The 23,857-nt window shown below is 37.7% G+C and overlaps 1 protein-coding gene across 1 annotated transcript; it reads right to left on the bottom strand.

Annotated features, from left to right (window-relative positions):
* Positions 1-8,050: 8,050 nt before the first annotated feature.
* pfn1 (profilin 1) lies at positions 8,051-14,259 on the bottom strand. Its single transcript, NM_001305588.1, is given in 4 exon segments — positions 8,051-8,549; positions 10,475-10,670; positions 13,874-14,021; positions 14,175-14,259. Coding segments are annotated over 3 exon segments (426 nt in total). The 5' UTR covers positions 14,006-14,021; positions 14,175-14,259; the 3' UTR covers positions 8,051-8,451.
* Positions 14,260-23,857: the final 9,598 nt, after the last annotated feature.

The following is a 23,857-nucleotide window of genomic DNA, read 5'->3' as shown; positions in this document are numbered from 1 at the left end:
TTATTTTATTCTATTATAGAGAACTTGAATTGTAAAGGAAAACATATTTTAAATTGGTTTATGTGATTAGTAAAGTACCATATACATAAGCAAAAGTGTGCTCAATGTGAACTAAACTTTCCTGTTTTATAAATGACTTCAATTGAAGTGTAAATCTTTAAAACAATCACAAAACAAACCAAAAAACATTTAAATTCATGTATTTGAATATATAATATCTCTTGATCTTCATTCATGAATTTTTCTTCAGCTTAGACTCTATTTCAGAGGACCCCACAGCAGAGTGAACCACCAACTATTCCAGCATATGTTTTACAAAGCGGATGCCCTTACAGCTGCAACCCATTTCTGAGAAACACCCATACACACTCATTCAACTACACACATACAACAATTCAGTTCATCAATTCCCCTAAAGCGCATGTGTTTGGACTGTGGGGGGAAACTGGAGCACCCTGAGGAAACCCACGCGAACACGGGGAGAACATGCTAACTCCACACAGAAATGCCAACTGGCCCAGCCAGGACCTTCTTGCTGTGAGGACACAGTGCTAACCACTGAGCCACCATGCCACCTCTCTTGTTCTTGTGGCATATAAAGTGGAAAAAATCTGCAGATATGCCCAGAGCACCGAAGCTTTAAATCACAATATTCTGCATGAAATATGTGTAAATATCATCAGATGCACATCAGCCCTTAAGTAGCCACAGACAGACAGGACAGAAACACAGCACATGTGCATATATCCAGCATTAAGTGGAGCTGCTAATGCAGTTGTAGTGCCGTGTTTGACAGCTTGCAGATTGAGAATCCTCTACGCTGTCTGTGTTTGGATTGGAACACTAACATACTGCTTACTGCATACTTAAGAGTGTATACTATATGTGGCTATTATTTAAATAAATGTTAAACAGCACGCAGGCTGAAACTGTAAACATCAACTTTATTTATGCTCGTATAGTGGAAATTTTAGTCAGTAAACTACATGGTTTTGGTAATCCATTGTGTAAATAGTAAAGTAGGACACAACTGCAAATTACAATGATAATTATAAGTATTAAGAGGTTATTGCATTTTTTTCATAGTACAATAGTGGCTTATTTTTTATCTTAAAATAAAATATACACGTAAAATAATATCTTAAAATGGAAATATTATTTTAAAAAATAATAATACAAATTTTACAGGCGACATGGTGGCTCAGTAGTTAGCACTGTGGCCTTACAGTAAGAAGGTTGCTGGAAGTCCCTGCTAGGTTAGTTGACATTTCCTGTGTGGAGTTTGCATGTTCTTGTTCATGTGTTGGCATGGACTTTCAACCTGTAAAATCACATGTACATCAGTATTCACAGCCTTTGGCGTGAAGTTCTAAATTGAGCTCAGGTACATTCTGTTTCCACTGATCATTCTAGAGATGTTTCAGCAGCTTCATTAGATTCACCTGTGGTCATTTCAACTAATTGGACATGATCTGAAAAAGCATACACCTGTCTATATTCACCTTATTCTCAGCTGTCGAGCGGGCGCTGCCATTTGAATCTTTTTGTCTCGCGACTTCCGGTCACATTCACTTCCATTCATTTTTTTACGTTAACAACTGCTCGTTACGCTGCTTGATGTTGCAATTTAATATTTTCTTATTATATTATGCTACTTGGTCTGTGTAGTCATGCAAACATTTGTTTGTTGAGCAAGTAGTTTGGCCATTTTCTGCCGTTTATTATTCCTAGTCATTTCTCCCATAGGCGACTGAATTGGAAGTTCTAAGACAATCGCTAAAACAGGCGCACTTCCGCATTTTAGAATAAGGTCAATAAGCGCCCAGGGTTGACGGTGCATGTCAAAGCACAAACCAAGCATGAAGAGTAAGGAATCGTCTGTAGAACGCTAAGACAGGATTGTCTCGAGGCACAAGGCTGGGGAAGCTTACAGAAACATTTCTGCTGCTCTGAAAGTTCCATTGAGCACAGCGGCCTCCATCATCCTTAAGTGGAAGATGATTAACCACCAGGACTCTTCCTAGAGCTGGCCGGCCATCTAAGCTGAGTGATCAGGGGAAAAGGGACTTAGTCAGGGAGATGATCAATAACCCGATGGTCACTCTGTCTGAGCTCCAGCGTTCTTCTGTGGAGAGAGGAGAACCTTACAGAAGGACAACCATCTGTGCAGCAATCCACCAATCAGGCCTGTATGGTAGAGGCTGCTCCCTGCCTGGATTTTGCCAAAAGGCATCTGAACTCTCAGACCATAAGAAACTAAATTGTCCGGTCTGATTAGACTCAAATTGAACTTTGCCAGCCGTTACGTTTGGAGAAAAGCAGGCAGCGCTCATCACCAGGCTAACAGCATCCCTACAGTGAAGCATGGTGGTGTTGGCATCATGCTGTGGGGATGTGTTTCAGCAGCAGGAACTGGAAGACTAGTCAGGATAGAGGGAAAGATGAATGCAGCAATGTACAGAGACATCCTGATGAAGACCTGCACAAGAGTGCTCTTGACCTCAGACTGGGGCGACGCTTCATCTTCCAGCAGGACAATGACCCAAAGCAAACAGCCAACATATCAATGGAGTGGCTTCACAACAGCTAGGTGAACTGTGAATGTCCTTGAGTGGCCCAGCCAGAGCCCAAACCTAAATCCTATTGAACAGCTCTGGAGAGATCTGAAAATGGCTGTACACTGTTGCTTCCCATCCAACCTGATAGAGCTTGAGAGGTCCTGCAAAGAGGAATGGTCAAACATTCCCAAAGACAGATGTGCCAAGCTTGTGGCATCATATTCAGAAAGACTCGAGGCTGTAATCGCTGCCAAAGGTGCATCAACAAAGTATTGAGCAAAGGCTGTGAATGCTGATGTACATGTGATTTTGCAGGTCTTTTATTTTTAATATCTTTGCAACAATTTCAACAAATCTTTTTCCATATTGCCATTATGGGGGATTGTGTGTAGAATATTGAGGAAATCAATCAATTTAATCCATTTTGGAATAAAGCTGTAACATAAACAAATGTGGAATAAGTGAAGCGCTATCAATACTTTCCGGATGCACCGTATATATTCTAATCTAAATCTTGAGTCTGATGTTTGTAGTTGTATACACACACACACAGAGATAGCACATGAGAACATATTTAATCGGGCATCAGAGGAGACTTTCATGTGTTTTCCTCTGAGCTGCGGTCAGAAACTCTCAGACTGTCCCTGCAGACGTGATTGAAAGGTCAGGGTTGAATTAAAGGGGGAAATGTGAGAGTGAGTTTGGGCTCGGATATAAAGGGCATCTATGATGGTCTCACGTACATGCGCTCACGCCTGCCTCTCTTTTGCCTGTTTCTGCCTCTCTACCCTTTAACACCAGGCTAAAATTAGTTTCACTATCAAGGGAGCCGACAGACACTTGTGTTGTTCAGGAGCCGCTGGTCATCCGCAGGCTTGACCTATAGAGTCACTCGTTCACTACAGAGTTCACTAGTGCTCCCTTTATCAGCAGTCCTGCATTCAGGAGGATTTCTGAATACGTTTTGATATGTGAAAAAACACTGTGGTAATTTAATTAGCCATGCTTTAGTGAAGTACTTGGAATAATCTGTTGTGCTGATTATAGTTGCTTTGGTAACACAACAACATGTATTGTAATATAAATATAGTAATATAAATGACGCAATATTCTACATGTTTACAATGATAGGGTACATACAGTTTAGTAAAAATGTAAATATCCTATAGTATTTATGACAGTTTATCAGTTCACTATAGTTAATCAGCTACTACAGTATTTTCATTAACAAAGGGTTAATGAATAGTGAAAAATAAAAACACTGAAAAATTAAAAAATATATACTATTAATTAATTTATAGTAAACACTTTACTATATACATTAAATTAATTGTACACTCGCCGGCCATTTTATTAGGTACACCTCCTTTGGATCCCCTTTTGCCTTCAGAACTGCATTAATCCTTGGTGGCGTAGATTTAACAAGGTACTAGAAATATTCCTCAGAGATTTTGCTCCATATTGTCATGACAGCATCACACAGTTGCTGCAGATTTGTCGGCTGCACATCCATGATGCCAATCTCCCGTTCCACCACATCCCAAAGCTGCTCTATTGGATTGAGCTCTGGTGACTGTGGAGGCCATTTGAGTACAGTGAACTCATCGTCATGTTCAAGAAACCAGTCTGAGATGATTGAGCTTTATGACATGCTGCGTTATCCTGCTGGAAGTAGCCATCAGAAGATGGAGACACTGTGCTCATAAAGGGATGGACATGGTCAGCAGCAATACTCAGGTAGGCTGTGGCGTTGATGCTCAATTGGTACTAATGGACCCAAAGAAAATCTCCCCCACACCATTACACCACCACCACCAGCCTGAATCGCTGATACAAGGCAGGATGATCCATGCTTTCATGTTGTTGAGGCCAAATTCTGACCCGAGCATCCGAATGTGTCAGCAGAAATGGAGACTCATCAGAGCAGCAACGTTTCTCCAATCTTCTATTGTCCAGTTTTGGTGAGTCTGTGTGAATTGTAGCCTCAGTTTCCTGTTTTTAGCTGACAGGAGCGGCACCCGGTGTGGTCTTCTGCTGCTGTAGCCCATCCGCCTCAAGGTTGGCCGTGTTGTGTGTTCAGAGATGCTCTTCTGCAGAGCTTGGTTGTAACGAGTACTTATTTGAGTTACTGTTGCCTTTCTATCAGCTGGAACCAGTCTGGCCATTCTCCTCTGACCTCTGGTATCAACAAGGCATTTGCGCCCACAGAACTGCCGCTCACTGGACATTTCCTCTTTGTCAGAGCATTCTCTGTAAACCCTAGAGATGGTTGTGTGTGAAAATCCCAGTAGATCAGCAGTTTTTGAAATACTCCCGTATATAGCCCATCTGGAAGCAACAGCCATGGCAAAGCTCAAAGTCACTTAAATCCCCTTTCTTCCCCATTCTGATGCTCGCTTTGTACTGCAGCAGATCGATTTGACCATGTCTACGTGCCGAAATGCGATGAGTTGCTGCCATGTGATTGGCTGATTAGAAATCGGCATCAACGAGCAGTTGGGCAGGTGTACCTAATAAAGTGGCCGGTTTGTGTATATATATATATTTTTCATTTTTCAGCATTAAGCCATGAACTAAACAAATTAAAACAAACCGAGATATATTAAACCGATAATTCGAAGTTGTTTTTTGAATCGACTTTTTTCTTTGAGCAAAAGACAGACAGACAGACAGACAGACAGAAAGACAGGTAGGTATATAGATAGATAGATATGTAATGTAATGTATTTATATAGCGCATTTATTGTGTATGGCCATACAGCCAAAGCGCTTCACAATCATGAGGGGGGGTCTCTTCACACCACCACACCAGATAGATAGATAGATAGATAGATAGATAGATAGATAGATAGATAGATAGATAGATAGATAGATAGATAGATAGATAGATAGATAGATAGATAGATAGATAGATAGATAGATAGATAGATAGATAGATAGTTTGGTGCAGCTTTGTAATTGGTGAAACTTTCTGCAAAGCATCATGGGTATTGTAGTTTTCAAGGGGACATTTTAAAGACATTTTATAGTTAAAATAAGCCTAATGGAATATACATTTCAACAAAAGCATATATTACGACTGTTAGCAAGCTAGTAGTTCATTTTTCTGCCTTTAAATGTTTATAAGTTACATTTAAAACATTTCTTAATGTAATGTAGTGTAGGCTATAGCTATACAGCTGCTTATGAATCGGATTGACAGAAAATATCCACTTTGAACAGTGGAAGCTCGTAAATGTTTAACTCTCAGCTATGATTCAGGATGTTTAAATGCAGATACTCAACGCGGTGGATGCAAAACAGTCACAGCAAGAGGTTGTGGATATTATTTGAATAAAATAATCAAATCTCTCGGCGAACAAGAGCTACTAAAACCGAAAATCAAACTGCAACTGATGAGCTGCTGTCGTTACTGTCACGACCACACGGAGGCGCAGTTGTGCGCGTGTGTGTGTGTGCGTGCCCGCGTGCGTGCTTGACATCGCCGCATGTCTGTCACATGTAAAACTTCCTGTTTCCACTGTTTCTTCACACTCACTGAAGTGTGTTTATGTGTCTCGTGTTCCTTATTATAAAACAGAACATCTCTCTAGTCTGTATTTTACCTAAAAGGGTCATATAACGTTAGCCATTTTGGAAATTGAATTTTCGAGACTCTTCACGACCTCCGTCTGTTTGAATACGTCTTAATCACACGCAAAAATACCACAGTAATTTCTATTAAATACTTCAGTTGAGTTGAACCAAACTGTAGTAAAATACTTTAGTATACTGTGCTAATTGTACATTTGATGTGGTAACACAGTAAAATATACACATACACAATACTGTAGTTTTCTAAAACTATAGGATATACTACAATACACCACTAAATATAGTAAAATCTAATGTATACTACATAAATTATTAGTCTGTCGGAGTACCACAGTATTACACTAACACTGTAGTATTCACTAGAACTTTAGTTTTGTTTTCACGTGGGGTCTTTCATCTGTAAAGTAAAACATTTCCCGTGAAGGCACAGTTGAGAAGTAAACATAGTTGTGTCATCACTTTCACAGGTTATTTTCTGACAGAATTTTTCAGCAGAATGTTCAAGGAAGATTCTACAGGACGAACAGAAAGACCGCCTGTGATTGGCTGATTAGTTTATACACTTGACATCACCGAATGAATATTAAAATGAGTGCTTGAATTAAGGAATATTTATCTGTTAGTGTGCTGAAAGTCCATGTGAAATCAAAATTTACATTTATTTTACGAATGCACATTGTTATTATTTAGATAATTAATTCACTGAAAAAAACGTTTTTTGGCTTTTAATATTTGCTGATATGTTTGGATTGGCTCGTTCTCTGATGATTTCAGTTTGACACTTCAGCCACAATATTCTTAGCCACGCCCTCTTAGTTTGTTTGCTACGAAGCAGTGATGCACAAAAAAAGAAAGCCACGCCCCCTACTCAATATTCAATTTTAGTTTGTTTGAGGTATATCAACACGTTGCATTCGAAATTAACTTCCCTACGATATAAAGTACATGACAAACGTTATGCGAGTTGAGTTGTACATCTGAATCATAGTAGCTGAGAACCTGAATGACCTACTATTTTCGGCAATATTCTGAAGTTCACATGCAATACACACTACTATGCTATCCCTAATACAACGTGAGAATTTATGAATGGGAGTGATGCGATCCAACTGATGCGGGTGATGTGATAATGACAATTGGCGGATGCAATTCCACTCATTCACACAATATAGTGTACGTTTTTAACAATCGTGTAGTGAAATCAAATGTAGTACTTACCTTGATAGTACGCAGATATTATAAAATAAGCAACTTTACGTTCATGCGGATTTTAATGTTGGGGGCGGGGTTTATTTGATTTATTTCCACCTCTCATTTTCCACTTACAAAAAAAACGAACAATCAAATGGGCGTGGCTTAGCATATTAAAAAAATATTAATTGAAAATAAGTTTAATCAAAAAATAGTTAAATATTTAAAAAGTGGGAACTGGCTGAAATAATATTAAGTTGACGCACTAAAATTATTAACTAAATAAAACAATTAAAACAAACTGAACTAAAATCCCAAATTGATACTATTTTTTAATCAAAACAACTGAAGCGGACAAAAAAAATACTAATTAGACGAAAATAAATTATAAAAAATTACTACATAATGTAAGTTATCGTTAAAACTATTACACATAATTTTGTTATTCAAATAAAACTGAAATAAATTATCCAAACGGCAAATATAACTGTTATAGCTAATAGCAAAACTAATACACTAAAATACTAATAAGTAAAAATACTTGCAATACGAGAAAAAAATTGAAAAACCCCAAAAAAAACTAATTGAACTTGATTGTGCGGACAAACTGCGATCCAGTTGTATATTAAATGTTTGATGTTTATCGTATGCTGATGTTTACCGTGTGAAATACGTTACGTAATCCCGCATGAACTCACGCACAGGAGCTTCTCCATAGAAATTAATCTCTTTATTTGGCATCTAGCAGTCACAACTCTTGGCTTTGTTCAGTAGGATTTCACATAGACAATTAAACAAACAAATGCTAAAACCTTTTGACCTGAGGCTCCACCTGTCCAAAATACTATAGTACCGTAAAATCAATCAATTTAATTCATTACAAAAACCAAGAAATGAGTTTGATATTAACTAGAGTTTGTGTTCCACTGTTAGGATCTCAGACTCCTGGAATGTTGAAACAAAGGTAATGAAGGTGGAGCTTCTCAAGCTCATGTTTGTTTTCTGCATCTCAGATCGATCGGTTGTTCTGGTGTGGAGAACGGGATGCTGGAAACGGCTGGACCAACAGTGCAGTGGGCGGAGTCAGCGGATGGGTGGGGGGGCCTGTTCACATGTTCATCTTCCTGAGGTAAAGAGCCATGTCGAAAACGGGTGGGTTGACTTTGCCTCCGTGAGCATCTTTTACTCCTTTAGCAATGATTAATGCTGAAAGAAAGAGGGGAGAAAACAGAAATGATCAGATTTACAGATCATTACAGATATATATAGCAGTTATATATATATTAACACACTCATAATAACATGACTTGAATAACAAAGACTGAGATTCTTCTTCTGTTTTATTTCATAGTTTTATAACTGATGTGAGCATATTAATCACATGAGATTGTTGTACATTTGACTCAAATTATATAATAATTGCGTTGACAAACCAGGAAAAAAATGTATTCGCTTTCGCTACTTTGTTAGCAAGGTGGAAGTGGAAATCAGCAGCTTCACCTAAAGCTGTGGGTGTGTGATCTGATTTTATATTTGAAATTAGAGAAAATTAAGTATTTAATAAGGGGTCTGTCCAAAAATGCTATGAGACATTATTTTTTTTGTAAAATATTTTTATTCTTTAGTGACACACATACACATTTTAAATATATATATATATATATATATATATATATATATATATATATATATATATATATATATATATATATATATATATATATATATATATATATATATATGAATTAACAAGTCAAGTAATATAGGTCAAATTACTACCCAGAAACATAATATATATATATATATATATATATATATATATATATATATATATATATATATATATATATATATATATATATACACTAAATAATATACTAAACCTACATTTAAATAATAATTTATATATATTATAAATTTGACATTATTTACATGCGCGCATATATATATATATATATATATATATATATATATATATATATATATATATATATATATATATATATATATATATATATATATATATATATATATATGAATTAACAAGTGAAGTAATATAGGTCAAAATACTCCCAAGAAACAATATATATATATATATATATATATATATATATATATATATATATATATATATATATATAAATAAATATATATAGAAATTATAAACTAAACTTACATTTAAATAATAATTTACATATATTATATATTTGACATTATTTACATGTATATATACTTTCTTTTTACATATAATATACATATATTTAACATATTGTTTGTACAATATAAATAAATAAATAAATAAATAAGTAAGTAAATAAATAAATAAATAAAGTCAGATTTCACCTCAGCGTTTATATTTTTATTAAAATATATAACTCGGTCGATTATCCTACCAAATCAAATGATGTGGAAAATATAGACTGAATTGAAATTACAGCTGCGTCCCAAATGGCAAACTACACACTAATGCACTTACACACTCAACAGTATAATGTATGAATGTAGTGTCGTTCCAAACGGAACACTCATGTTTATTTTACTAAGCGGAAATTTAAACCGTTTCCCTCATTATGTTTGAGGAATTAGTGAAATAAATGACCAAAGTGCCAAATAATACCTGGCATGAGTATAACCGCATTCACCATCGGGAGGCGCTTTAATCACTGTCGTAGGAGAATTTTGCTTTCACCATCCAAAATAAATAGTTATGCAACATGTCCGAAAGCTCCGCCCCTTCCGCTACGTGAGCAAAGCTGTGGTCATTGAGTGTGCATCAATACACACTTAATGTTAGCGGCTGAATGAGTGCATCATCCGGGTAATTAAAGCGCACTTATTATTATTAGAGTTTTCAGTGTGAACACACTACTTACACTGTTTATACTAGAAAATGCCGTAAAATAGTGCATAAGTATGCGATTTGGGACGCACCGATGTGTAAAGAAAATGTGTCTTGTATGAGATGAACTTTACTAATTAATTATTAATAATTAAAAAGGAAATTAGGTTATATAAATAGAACATGAACACTCTTATATAAATGACTTTTATAAACTGAAGAGAATGTCTGCGTGTCGTGTAGAGTTTATACGACTATAGTAGGAAAGCCAGTGTTAATATGTGCGCAGTACCGCTTATAGATTTGCCGATGGTCAATGAGAAAGGGTCGGGCTCTTTCTCGGAGGTCTTCATCTTGACGTCCATCGTGAATTGACCGTCCACAAACAGAGCGTCTCTCACCACAGTGCAGCGCTTGCCGGCCAAAGTCACACCATTGCAAAACAGTTTCCCGCGGTCTGTGTTGAGGATTGCCTTAACCTCTGCTGCCTGAAGAGACACACACACACACACACACACACACACACACACACACAGGCAGACTGAGCATTACAGCTGATACAAACACATGCTCAAACAAGTCCAAGCATTTTTAAAGCCCCCTAACACACACACCCTGAACGCACACAGAGACATCACAAACACACACACACACATGCCCAGAACTCACACAGAACACACACTGACATACTAAACACACACTAAAAACACATACATACACTGTGAACTCACACACACAACACACATAAACAGAACACACTGACATACTAAACACACTGAAAATACACACATACACAGTGAGCACACACACACACACACAGAACGCACACACATAACTCACTTACACACAGAGACATCACAAGCACACGCATGCCCAGAACTCGCACAGAACACACATACATGCACAGAACGCACACTCACATACTAAACACACACTAAAAACACACACATACACTGTAAACACACACACACACACACACACACACACACACACACTCATGTTTTGTCCTGTTCACAAAGGCGACGCCTATTTCGCCTCAAGTGAAGTAAAATGCAGACCATAAATCTGATTGTAATCACTCTAAATATGCTGGGTTGTTGTGACCCATGTTGGGTCAAATATTGACACTCACAAATATGAGTTAATTTACTTAATTAAATGTAAATGACACTTTTCTTTGTTGGCTACAGCAACCCAGCATTCCAGAACATTCCTAGGAGCAGATCAAACTTTACACTTTGCCGTTTTATTTATTTACGTCAACATAATTTATTTAAAAAATATAAAGGGAAGCATGCACATTACCCACCATTCATTGCTCAGCTTTTCATTATTGCACTACTAAAGATCGCTGGGTTGTTTTAATCCAACGCTGGGTCAAACATGAACAAAACACATAAATTAAATTTTGAAACCGAACCCAAGTGTCAATATTTAACCCAGCATTGGGTTAAAACAACCCAGCATTCTCTGAGTGTTTATTTAGTGGCTACTTTAATAGTGGTTTATTAAAGTAATAGATGGATTTAGAGCAGAAAAGCACCACAGAAATCCATAAAGGAGACATTTTACTGCATAAGATAAAGAGACTGACGAGAAAACAACATCGCTAAATTCTTCAGAAGTCTGAGCTGCGTGTTACAACATGAACAGGTTAAACATGAACACACACACACACACACACACACACACACACACACACACAGCAGTCTGTCAGAGAGCCTACTCTACCTGTAATTTACTCATCATCTGAAATATTTATACCGCACCATTATGCCTAAAACTATTCGAATTCACACATTAGGCAGATTATTTCACTATCCTGATATACTTCAGTAGTTCAGTGCACTCAGAATAAATGTGATTTATTTGGACATGAAAATGTTTATCACCCAAATATTTGATTTTCACTAAATGTATTTGAACTTGCACATAAAAATCACTTTTGTACATTAGATTTAGACACCAGGATTGTGGAAATAGCGTTGAAATATTGATTTATGAATGTGGCTGTGTGTTAAATCACATTTCTAAGCTGCATTTCCTCTTTTATCTAGTTCCTGGCTTCCTATGTACAAGCAGAACTGAGAACTTGTCGTTTTATAGTTATAAACTTAACAAATATGATCATTTGCTGATTAAAACAGTCTTCATTTGCATAAACGCATCTCATATTAAAGTGAATTCACGAAACACTGAAATCAAAATCTTGCACCGAGTACGCGCTCACCATGGGCGGAAAGGCGGAAGCGGAGCGCGCGCGCACAGAGCTTCCGCCTTTCAGAACGCACGACCAAATAAGGAGCCGTTTACAAAACTCCGCTGTGAGGAAATTCAGCGCGAATGAATAAACGGTCGACGACGAGCAGCGCAGCGCGTTATAAGTTTAACGTAGACTAACCATATTCCGTACACAACGATGTTCCGTACAGATGACCTTTTAACGTTAATCTCTTAATAAATACTTAAGGATCGTAGGCAAGCTATATATCTGTGTAATCTTTAATTCTCACTCTTTCAGCCCCAACCACAACAGAGACATTCCTACTATATGTTGCCGAGTAAATTCAGTAAGTTTGTTACGTCCACCTAATGCGCTTGAAAACAGAAAGTGGGCAAGCTTAAAGTGCGAGTGTCGCCTGGGAGGGGAGACATTTAAAGCCCCGACAATATGCTTTTGCATTTAATTTATGCATCACACGGTATTACAGTCTTTATGAAGTGAATATTATGTTATCACAAATTGTTAAATCAATTATCTTTTGTTAAATAAATGCTTTGAAATGGGGATGTTTAAACATCAATTGTGGGTAAATTCCGCATGTCGCAACTCTCCGCCTGAGAGACAGGCTGCAAACGCTGTTTGGATCCTCCTTTTGCAGTAGTGATGTTTATATTCATAAAAGGTCAGTCAAGTTAGCTTCAATGTGCATGAATTTAATGTTTTTATATTTTAAATTGTCATGCTGTAATAAAATAAACATGATATAAAAAGTAAATGATTTTGAAGCTATTTCATTTAAAACTTTCATAAAAGAGTTATTTAATACATCATTAACTTCAAGTTAAATACAATAATAGTATATTCTGACATAAGATTTTAATAAGACTTCAAACAATGCTCATTTTTGCCAGTAAATTAAAGTTATGCGCCCTGTACGGAACACTATTTCAGTCGTGTACGGAACACCGTTAATACCTATCATCTTCCGTACACATGCGAAGGCGGTACTTATCCCATCTTTTCTCAAAAACTACTGGTCCAAAAGACATCAATCAAGATTTGGATTGTGCAATAGGTATTCCCCCAGAGAATGAACACACAAGCATGCTTATCTGGCTTTCAATGACGGAGGAGTGGTCGTTTGAGTGCGCTGAATAGCGAAAAGTGTACGGAACATGGTTAGTCTACGTTATCCTCAACAAGACGAATCAATATCTGCAGAAGTAAACCTGCTTATAGCTTATTAAATACTTAATATACTTTTAGCAAAGTTCTCTCACACGGAACTCGATGTCCGCTTCAGCAAGTTAACATCTGAGGCATTTCTGAAATGCGGATGAAGGAGCAGGAAGGTAACGTTAATAAATAAACAAACAAAACAAACACGAAACTGTTCCGAAAACAGAAACAATAAAGTCAGATCGCGATCAGTCAACATAAAACTAGTTATCTGCTTATCTGCCGTACCGTTACGCCCGAGAGCCAGCCTCCCGGTGCTGACGCCCAAATGGACTCCTGACCCGGTGTTGCACCGAGGATGACCGCATCATCCACCCACTCGCTCTGGGTCAGGCTGCTGATGTAGCTGTCCCAGCTCATGACTGCTGATGTCGATCTGACGAGCACACACACACACACACATTATTATACACACATAAACACTCCTGCACTGCGCATATTCACTTTTCTGCACTGGAATTGCAAATGTCGATTGATAAAAGCTTGGGGCATACCAAAAAAAGCAATAAGAGAGAGAAAACAGAAGTACCTGAGTGCGTCTCTGCTCCGATGCAAAGTGAGTTTAAGGAAGTCCGTCTGAGTTTATAAGCAGCGGCAGAGGCGCGCGCCCTGCCCTACGGCCTACTTCCGCATGCGCGCGACCCACTGAAGGAGATGCGCCGTCTGCAAAGTTGCATTAATGTCAGCAGAGCATCCAGAACAATCCAAAAGACTTTAACAGACATCCCAGTTACAAATCTGCGTTAAGTGCACAATGCATAATGCGTGTAAATGCAGTCGCAGTGACTGCATCCTTGAAAAGGATAAAAGGGAATCTAAAGGGATAGTTCACACACACACACAAACACACACAAAAACATATTTACTCATCCTCCACTTGCTTCATACTCGAGTTTCTTTCACACAAAGGAAGCTCAAATTGACTAGTTTTTATTTTATGGATGTCAGCTGTGTTTCCATTCACATACTCTTATGCATATTTTGGAATATTGCATTAAAAATGCTTGAAGGAAACAACAAGATGCGCAAACACTTTGAAAATGTGCATGTAAAAAACCTGAGTAGGATAAATAAAAACTGAGCATAAACTATGATGGAGGATATTTACCAAATGAATTCCAGCATGTGCATTAGTATGAACAGGTGATGTTGGACACATTCATGGACAAAGCAGCATTGCCACCAGTGTAAAGTTCAGGCTAATTGCTGCTTTTTTCTTCTCAATATATTCTTTTGTGTTCAACATTATCAAGAAATTCATAAAAGTTTAGAACCAACTGTTGCTGAGCTGCGCCTTTAAGTGTAAACCGTACAGCTTTAAGTGAAACAAACAGAAATCAGCAGCATTGCAGCTTACATGTGAGAGTTTTGAATGAGGAAACTGACTAAACTCGAAGCTCTCAAGTATTGTTCACACTTCCACATATCTAAAATGGCACATTGCTTTTCCTTAAAACATTAAAGTTCACAGCTTTATAGATCTTTTTTAGACAGTCAAAGTGGATTTGTGAGTTCTGAGTTCCTTATGTTGAACACAAAACAAGATATTCTGAAGAATGCAGACATTTACATACACTCTCAGAAATGAGCTGTCACTGGGGTTGTACCTTTTCAAAAGGTACATATTTGCACTTAAAGGGTATATATTGGTACCTCAAAGGTATATATTAGTATCTAAAAATTTCAAGAGGTACACTTTTGTACTTTTTAGGTACTATTATGTATCTTTGAGGTATTAATAAGGACCCTTTAAGTACAAATATGTGCAGTTGAAGTCAGAATAATTAGCCCATCTGTTTAGTTTTTACCCCCAATCTTGTTTAATGGAGAGCAGATTTCTTCAACACATTTCTAATCATTTTAATAACTCATCTGTAATAACTGATTTATTTTCTCTTTATCATGATGACAGTAAACAATATTAGACTAGATATTCTTTAAGACACTTCTATACAGCTTAAAGTGACATTTAAAGGCTTCACTAGGTTAATTAGGGTAACTAGGCAGGTTAGGGTAATTAGGCAAGTTATTGTATAACAGTGGTTTGTTCTGTAGACTATTAGGAAAAAAAATACTGCTTAAGGGGGCTAATAATTATAACCTTAAAATAGTTTTTAAAAAATTTAAAACTCCTTTTATTCTAGCCGAAATAGAACAAATAAGACTTTCTCCAGAAGAAAAAATATTATAGGAAATACTGTGAAAATTTCATTTCTCTGTTAAACATCATTTGGGAAATATTTAAAGAAGAGGAAAAATTTTGAAGGGGGTGATTAATTCTGACTTCAACTGTACTTTCAAAAAGGTACCACCCCATTGACAGCTCCTTTATTTCTGAGAGTGTAAGAACTGAATATACTATGAAAGTCATTGGCTGCTTTCCCCCAAACATTCCTCTGAATATCTTCCTTTGTGTTCAACAAAAGAAAGAAACTAAAACAGGTTTTAAACAAGAGGAGGGTGAGGAAATGATGACTGAATTTACATTTGTGGTTGAACTATGCTGATCAGGATTAAACAGACCAAACCAACTGTTTAATGTCATTAAACATATGGTGTTTCATAGAAATACATTGAAAAAACATGAAGGGAAGGAGATAATACATTAAAATGGGGTGAATTTCCCCTTTGATGCTTTAAAGAGGCAGAGTTCACTCCAAAAATTAACATTTAATGATCATTTACTCACACTCGAGTGCTTCATGTTCATGAATTTCTTTCTACTGAACACTAAACAGTTTCCAATGATGGGTTGCGGCTGGAAGGGCATCCTCTGGGTAAAAACGTGCTGGAAAAGTTGGTGGTTCATTCCGCTGTGGCGACCCCGGATTAATAAAGGGACTAAGCCGACAAGAAAATTAATAAATGAATGAATGAACACTAAACAGGGCGTCAAGGTGGGTAGCAAGATCGCCTCACAGTAAGAAGGTCACTGGTTTGAGCCTTGGCTGGGTCAGTTAGCGTTTCTGTATTGAGTTTGCATGTTCTCCATATGTTGGTGTGGATTTCCTCCGGGTGCTCTGATTGTGAATGATTGTTTCCTAGTGCTGGGTTGCAGCTGGAAGGGCATCCGCTCCATAAAACATATGCCGGATAAGTTGGCGGTTCATTCCACTGTGGCAACCCCAGAATAATAAAGGGTCTAAGCCGAAAAGAAAATGAATGGATGAACAGAAAACAAGATAATTTGAGGAATCCATAAATAAGGAGCCATTGCCGTCAACAGTAGGAACAAAAATACTATGAAAGTCACTGGCTGTTTTTTCAGCATTCTTCAAAATGTCTTCCTTTGTGTTCAACTCAAACTCAAACAGGTTTTTTGACAAATGAAGTGTGAGTAAATGACTTTTTTTGGGTCATTCGGTTTTGGGTGAACTGTTCCTTGACAGGCTTGTCAAACGTGCTCACAATATTCAAATAGAAATATATTATCAAAATAAATAAATATACATTAATATATATTAATATTTAAACCTTTTTTTTTGCTGATAAAAAGTTGACGAATTGCAGGTGTTTAATCTTACATGTGTATAAGCTAGAGACTGCGTTAAATCCGAGTTAAAGTTTGGAGTTAGTCCTGAGTTTGGCCGCAGTTTGAAGAGTGATAGAGAAAAGCGAGGCGGCAGAAAAGAGCAGAGCGCGACCACAGCATCCTGTTTGTGAATCTGCAATCTGCATGATATGACAGGAAGAATTACAGCGTGAATGAGAGCAACTGCTGCATCTACTGTATCTGAATGTGTGCTTCTCTACACGAGTCTGACCTATCAGAGCGGAACAGACCACACTGACAAGTGACCGTTGGAACAACCAATCAGATTGTGCCAAGTGAGTGAGGGAGGTGGTACCAGAGCTGTAGTATCTCACCCATTATAGACACTCACACTGTAGTGCTTGTGAACCATACTGTAGTAAAGTATTTGAATTAATCCGTTGTGGTGATTCTAGAGCTGCTACATGAACACAACAACTATAGTAATGTAAAGAAATGAGTCAATACTGTAGTTTTCTACAGCTAGCGGGAGTATTATACTACAATACATCAGTTTACTGTAGTAAAATCTAATGTATGTGACAGTATTTATTTTAGTTTATCCGTTCGCCACTGGCTTGCTTGGTTTGGGACTTGCTGCTCATCGATGGATTTGCTCTTGTGTTTGGACTTTCAGCAGTGAAAATTAAATCACCCTGAACTGAACTAAACTCTGAAAATTGAACTGACACAGTTTCAGTTAACTAGAACTTCTGTGTTCAGCTGCTTTGACACAATCTACATTGTGAAAGTGCTATAGAAATAAAAAATCAGCTCACTATAGTCAATACTACAGTATGCTGGAGCATTTATTATCAAAGCATTTTCAAGAGTTCACACTTAGCTGATGATTGATAATAAGGCTTGTTTGGCGTGCTGTCCCGGGAGAGAGCCCTGAGCTTATAAGATCCTCGAGTCCTGGGTTCCCTCCCGTTGCAGGGCGAGAGGGGAGTTTGAGCTCAGGTAGATCTCGATGACTCCCCCTCCTGCTTATTGTATTGTGTCAGATATGGATGCTGAAAGGTGTACTCAGAGCTTGGCTAATATATTTTGGATTGTTTAGAGTGCTTGTTTTTGAACCGTGGGAAGAAACCGGAAGACCCGGGGAAAACCCAGGCGAGCTCGGGGAGAACGGGTAAAACTCTGCACAGAAATGTCACCTGGTTTGGATGGGAATTAAACCAGGGGCATTCTTACTGTGAGGCAACAGCGCTAATCGCTGGCCACCGTGACACCCGTTTGAAAGGGAGGAAAGTATAGGGTTGGGTGGGGGGGTTTCTTCAAGACGAAGATATTGAGATGAGAAAAGTCTGGTTATTTATACTGAGTTAAGGATCGTCTGATAGGATAATCAGTCGTTAGCTAAAGTTGGAACCGCTGTGAACAATCATAAGCACGTGATCCTCTCAACATTAGTTTATTAATAAACTTCACTTAAATACTATAATATATTCAGTCTAATACAGAGATTTCCAATCTTTTCAGCCCTCGACCCCTAAAATAACAATGCCAGTGACTTGCGACCCCCAAATTCCTCAGAGGTGTTTTAAAATATTATAAGTGGACATAGATTAATTTTTAAAATCTAGATTAATCTCACTGTAATCTTGGAGTTAATCTAGATTAAAATAGCTCATTTGAATTCTGCCGAAAACCAGAAAGTTTAACCTGGTGCTATAAAATCATTGTCCCGGGGGTCCAGACTAGGCATGGGACAATAACCGGTTTCAAGGGTTACTACGGTTTGGAAAAGTCAAAGTTTTCAAACCCCCAAAATCTGCTGTTATACCGTTCCGAAGGTATGTGTAAGGTTTTTAATGTGTTGTACAGAAATCTGTGTTTTGGAAACTAATGAAGATAGCAGCATTTATTTATTTTAATTATGTAGCCTGGCATGTTTATTGTTCCACAATGTTATCAATTTTTCCTAAAATAAGTGAAGTTTATTTATAAACAAATTTCAAGAGGATCACGTGCTTATGATTGTTCACAGCTGTTCCAACTTTAGCTAACGACTGATGATCCTATCAGACGATCCTTAACTCAGTATAAATAACCAGACTTGTCTCATCTCAATATCTTCGTCTTGAAGAAACCCCCCCACCCAACCCAACATTCCCTCTGTTCAAACGGGCGTCACGGTGGCCAGCGATTAGCGCTGTTGCCTCACAGTAAGAATGCCCCTGGTTTAATTCCTTTCCAAACCAGACGGCATTTCTGTGCGGAGTTTGCTCGTTCTCCTCGTGGTCGCGTGGGTTTCCCCGGGTCCTCCGGTTTCCTCCCACAGTTCAAAAACAAGCACCCTAAACAATTAATCCAAATACTTTAGCTAAACTCTGAGCACACCTTCAACATCCATATCTGACACTTAGCTACAACAAGCAAGAAGGGGAGTCATTGAGAGCTACCTGAGCTCAAACTCCCCTCTCGCCCTGCAACGGGAGGGAGCCCAGGGCTCGAGGATCTTATAAGCTCAGGGCTCTCTCCCAGGACAGCACGCCAAACTAGCTTTACTATCAATCATCAGCTAAGTGTGAACTCTTGAAAATATATTGTGTTTAATGGGAAAAGCTGTTGTTTTTTACCCAGACATTTTTAAAAACGTATTTTAAAGTAGTAATCACAATACCATAAACTGTGATATTATTATCTAAGCTTATCACACCATCAGAAACATAACCACTTTTCTAAAACACTTCACTATAGCATGGTTCAAAAACACTGTGGGATTTCCTTCATATGTGGCACTATAGAGTCTGGGAAACCTGCCAAGATCATTACAGCAAATAAAAATAATTACGTTTTAAAAACGTTGAAAATAAACAAATTAAAATTGTACTCTTTTATATGATGTATTAGGGAACAGTCCAATTTATAATTTAGTAAACATTATGGAATTGTTCTTCTCTGAACGCTTTGGAGCAGTGACATTTAGATGTCTCTACAATGAAGGATGCTGGGTTGCTTTAATCCATCATTCACTCAAAAAAAATGATTTTTTGTTTGTTCAAACATATTTAAAATGTGCAAAAACAACACAATTCTTTGGATTTCATTGGGACAACTTAATTTTTTATGTTCAATCTACATAAATTTGTAAAAAGTGTTAAGTTAACTTAATTTGTGTTGGGACAACATGAATAAGTGTGTGGAACCCTGCATTTTTTACAGTGTTGGGTCAAATATAGACAATCCCAATGTTGGCTTAATTTATTGAAATAAAACTTATATTCCACTTTTTAACCCAACATTGGGTTTTTAACCATATTTTTCACCCAACCTGGGGTTACAACAACCCAGCATATTGTAGAGTGTCTTTAAGCATACTTAGATTTTAATGTACACTACACGAAATATGCTTGGCTGTCGTAACTCAATGTTGGGTCAAATATGGACAAGTCTAACATTGGGTTAATTAAAAAAACTAATTTCAATTAATCTCAAATGACACTTTTAAATGAAATGTGTGATTCCCTTGAGCAAAGCACCGAACCCCCCAATTGTTCCCCCTGCTCCGGGTGTGTGTTCTCGGGTGTGATTCGCTTTGGATAACAGCATCTGCTAAATGCTTGAATGTAAATGTAAATAGCTTTTATTGTTATCAACAGAAGAAAGAAACTTAAACAGGTTTTGAACAAGTATAGGGGGAGTTAATGATGACACAATTCTCAGTTTTGGGTGACTTTTCCCTTTTCTAATAAAGCAGTAAACCATTCTGTAGTTAGCTGTCAATGTAATCAGTTTCTCAATATTATAATAACTAGGGCTGCACAATATTGGAAAATCTGACATTGCGATATTTTGTATTTCCACGATTATATATTGTGTCATGAATACATATTCACCAGATGACTACTGGTGAAAATAGAAATAATTGATTCCTTTATTTTTAGACTGATTGGGATGATTATGTAGGGGAGTGAATCATCATCAAATATAATGCATAAATAAATTACAAGCATAGATATTTACAATAGTCTAACAGTAGCCAGGTATTTACATAAGCAAATGTAAAACAACACTGTACTGTCTTCAGTGTATAAATTACAATTTATTATTTTATTAAATTAAAATTGCTGCCTTGATTATAATTCCAAATTAATATGTGTGCATTTAGAGGGATACAAAGTTAGCATTAGCGCTACTATAAAAGATCCGGGTGTCATATTAGACAGCAGTTTTTAAAAATCATATCTCCCATGTCATAAAAACTGCCTTCTTTCATCTGAGAAATATCGCTAAATTACGAAGTATGCTATCCATCTCAGATGCAGAACAGCTAGTTCATGCTTTTATGACCTCTAGACTGGATTACTGTAATGCTCTATTTGCTGGCTGTCCAGCATCCTCTATTAACAAACTTCAGCTAGTACAGAATGCAGCTGCCAGAGTTCTTACCAGGTCTAGAAAATATGATCATATCACCCCAATGTTATTGTCCTTACACTGGCTGCCTGTTCAGTTTCGTATTGAATTTAAAATATTACTTCTCACCTATAAAGCTCTAAATAATCAAGCTCCTGTTTATCTAACCAACCTTCTGTCTCGCTACAATCCAACTCGCTCTTTAAGATCTTAAAACTCAGGGCTTCTGGTAGTACGTAGAATAGCAAAGTCTACTAAAGGAGGTCGAGCCTTCTCATTTATGGCTCCTAAACTCTGCAATAGCTTTCCTGATGATGTCCGAGGCTCAGAAACACTCTCTCAGTTCCAAACTAGATTAAAGATCTATCTGTTTGGCAAAGCATACACTTGTGCATCAGCGGTATGATACATGAATGTGCTCCACACAGGTTTCTGCATCTCGTTTATATACACTATGAACAGCAGCTACGCTAATTATTCTCTTTATTCTCTATTTCCACCTGGGGATACTCATCCCGAGACCCTCAGAGATTATGCTGTGCCACTGATTCGATCCAAGACCAGCGATGAGATGATCCCAAGGTTTCCATAATCCTGGACCAGGCCGTATCCTGAGCTGCTGCTGTGATGGTCATGGAGGAGTGGAGAGCATGAGACTGATTACTGTGATTACTTTTAGAAACATCCGTAGAGATGCGTAGAAGCAAGTTGGAGCTAAAATCTGCAGGACACCAGCCCTCCAGGACCGAGTTTGGGCACCCCTGGCCTAGTAAAAGCTTGATTAGCTAGCCCAGGTGTGTCTGATTGGGGTTGGAACTAAACTTTGCAGGACACCAACCCTCCAGGACCGAGTTTGTTGACAACCAAGCAAGAATTTTTTGAGTGTATTTTCAAGAAATAAAATAAATAGGTTTCATTTTCCAATAATAAAAATATCACTGTTTTCTTAATGATGTAAGCCCCTGAAAACAGGGATTAATAAAAGGATAGACGGGTGCCGATATTCAATAATTCAGTGTATCCTGATAATGAACATATACCACTGTGATAATACTGTGGGCATTTCAAAGTCCTGTGAACAATTATTATTTATTATTTAAATCTTTAGAGTGTGTTGAGGAATATTGGCATTGTATTTGCAGTGGTGTTCATAACAGCGCCAAATGCTGAAGACTTCATATCTTAATAGAACATGATCTGGACGACTACGTGTTGAAATATTAACTGAAAATACTCCTGACTATTTAAAAGGCTAGTGTACTCAACAGTGTTCTAACTACACGACGCAGCACTGATCTTTTCTTGATTAAATTGAGCATTTTTCTTAATCATCTGCAATGGTGGTGCACAACATTTCACATTTATTCTTACATTTTATCGGCTTAGTCCCTTTATTAATCAGGGGTCGCCACAGAGGAATGAACCGCCAACTTATCCAGCATATGTTTTAGGCAGCGGATGCCCTTCCAGCCGCAACCCAAAATGTGAAACAACCGTACGCTCTTGCATTAACACACATACACTGCGTATACACACACATAGCATAAGCAACACACTGCGTAGTTTGATCAAATGTTTTTTTTGGAGCTTATCTATTGATTATACAGTATTGTGGAAAGAAAAGCTTCAAACATGTAATTGCAACAATACAATTTACTTCTGTAATACGCCTATAAAAGGATAACTGGCAGAAGGGAGACTCTGCGGAGTGTTGAAGGCAGATCTTCTGGAGCTGAGGAATTCACGCTCATGTTCTCACTGGTCTGACCAGAGCGAGAGACGTCTCTGACACAACATGCGAACACACGCTGACTAATGTAGTGAAAAGAGAATGTGTGCCCGCAAGGCAGACACACACACACACACACACACACACACAAAATCAGGATTCTTTTTCCTGGGTGTGTAGAAAGTATTCGAGGCCAGAGCAGACGCATGCTTATCATTTGAGTTTATCAAGACTCCGGCATCTGATCGGTGGCAGGCAGTTTAGGCCCTGTTTTAGTTTTAAAACGGCGTTTTAGATCAAAAACGATCCGCGTCCACACTAGCGTTTCTGAACATTTCTCCGTCCACACTACGCCACCAAAAACGTATATCACGTGACCATTGGCGCACTCTGGGCATGCGCGTTCTAGTATAAACAGGAAGCATGCGTCTCACTCGCCATTTGGTTATTGTTAGTCAACAAACGCCGGTTGAACAATGAACGCGATGGCAAAGAAAGCAAGAGAGGTATTTTTGTGGACAGACGACGAGGTCGAGTTACTAAACGTATCAAATGAATAACTGCACAATGCCGCCTAAAACAGACA

Source organism: Danio rerio, chromosome 23 (genome assembly GCF_049306965.1).
Source record: "Danio rerio strain Tuebingen ecotype United States chromosome 23, GRCz12tu, whole genome shotgun sequence".
Taxonomy (NCBI): Eukaryota; Metazoa; Chordata; class Actinopteri; order Cypriniformes; family Danionidae; genus Danio; species Danio rerio.
Note: the sequence above shows the minus strand (reverse complement) of the source record. Positions and strands in the feature narration are given on the sequence as shown.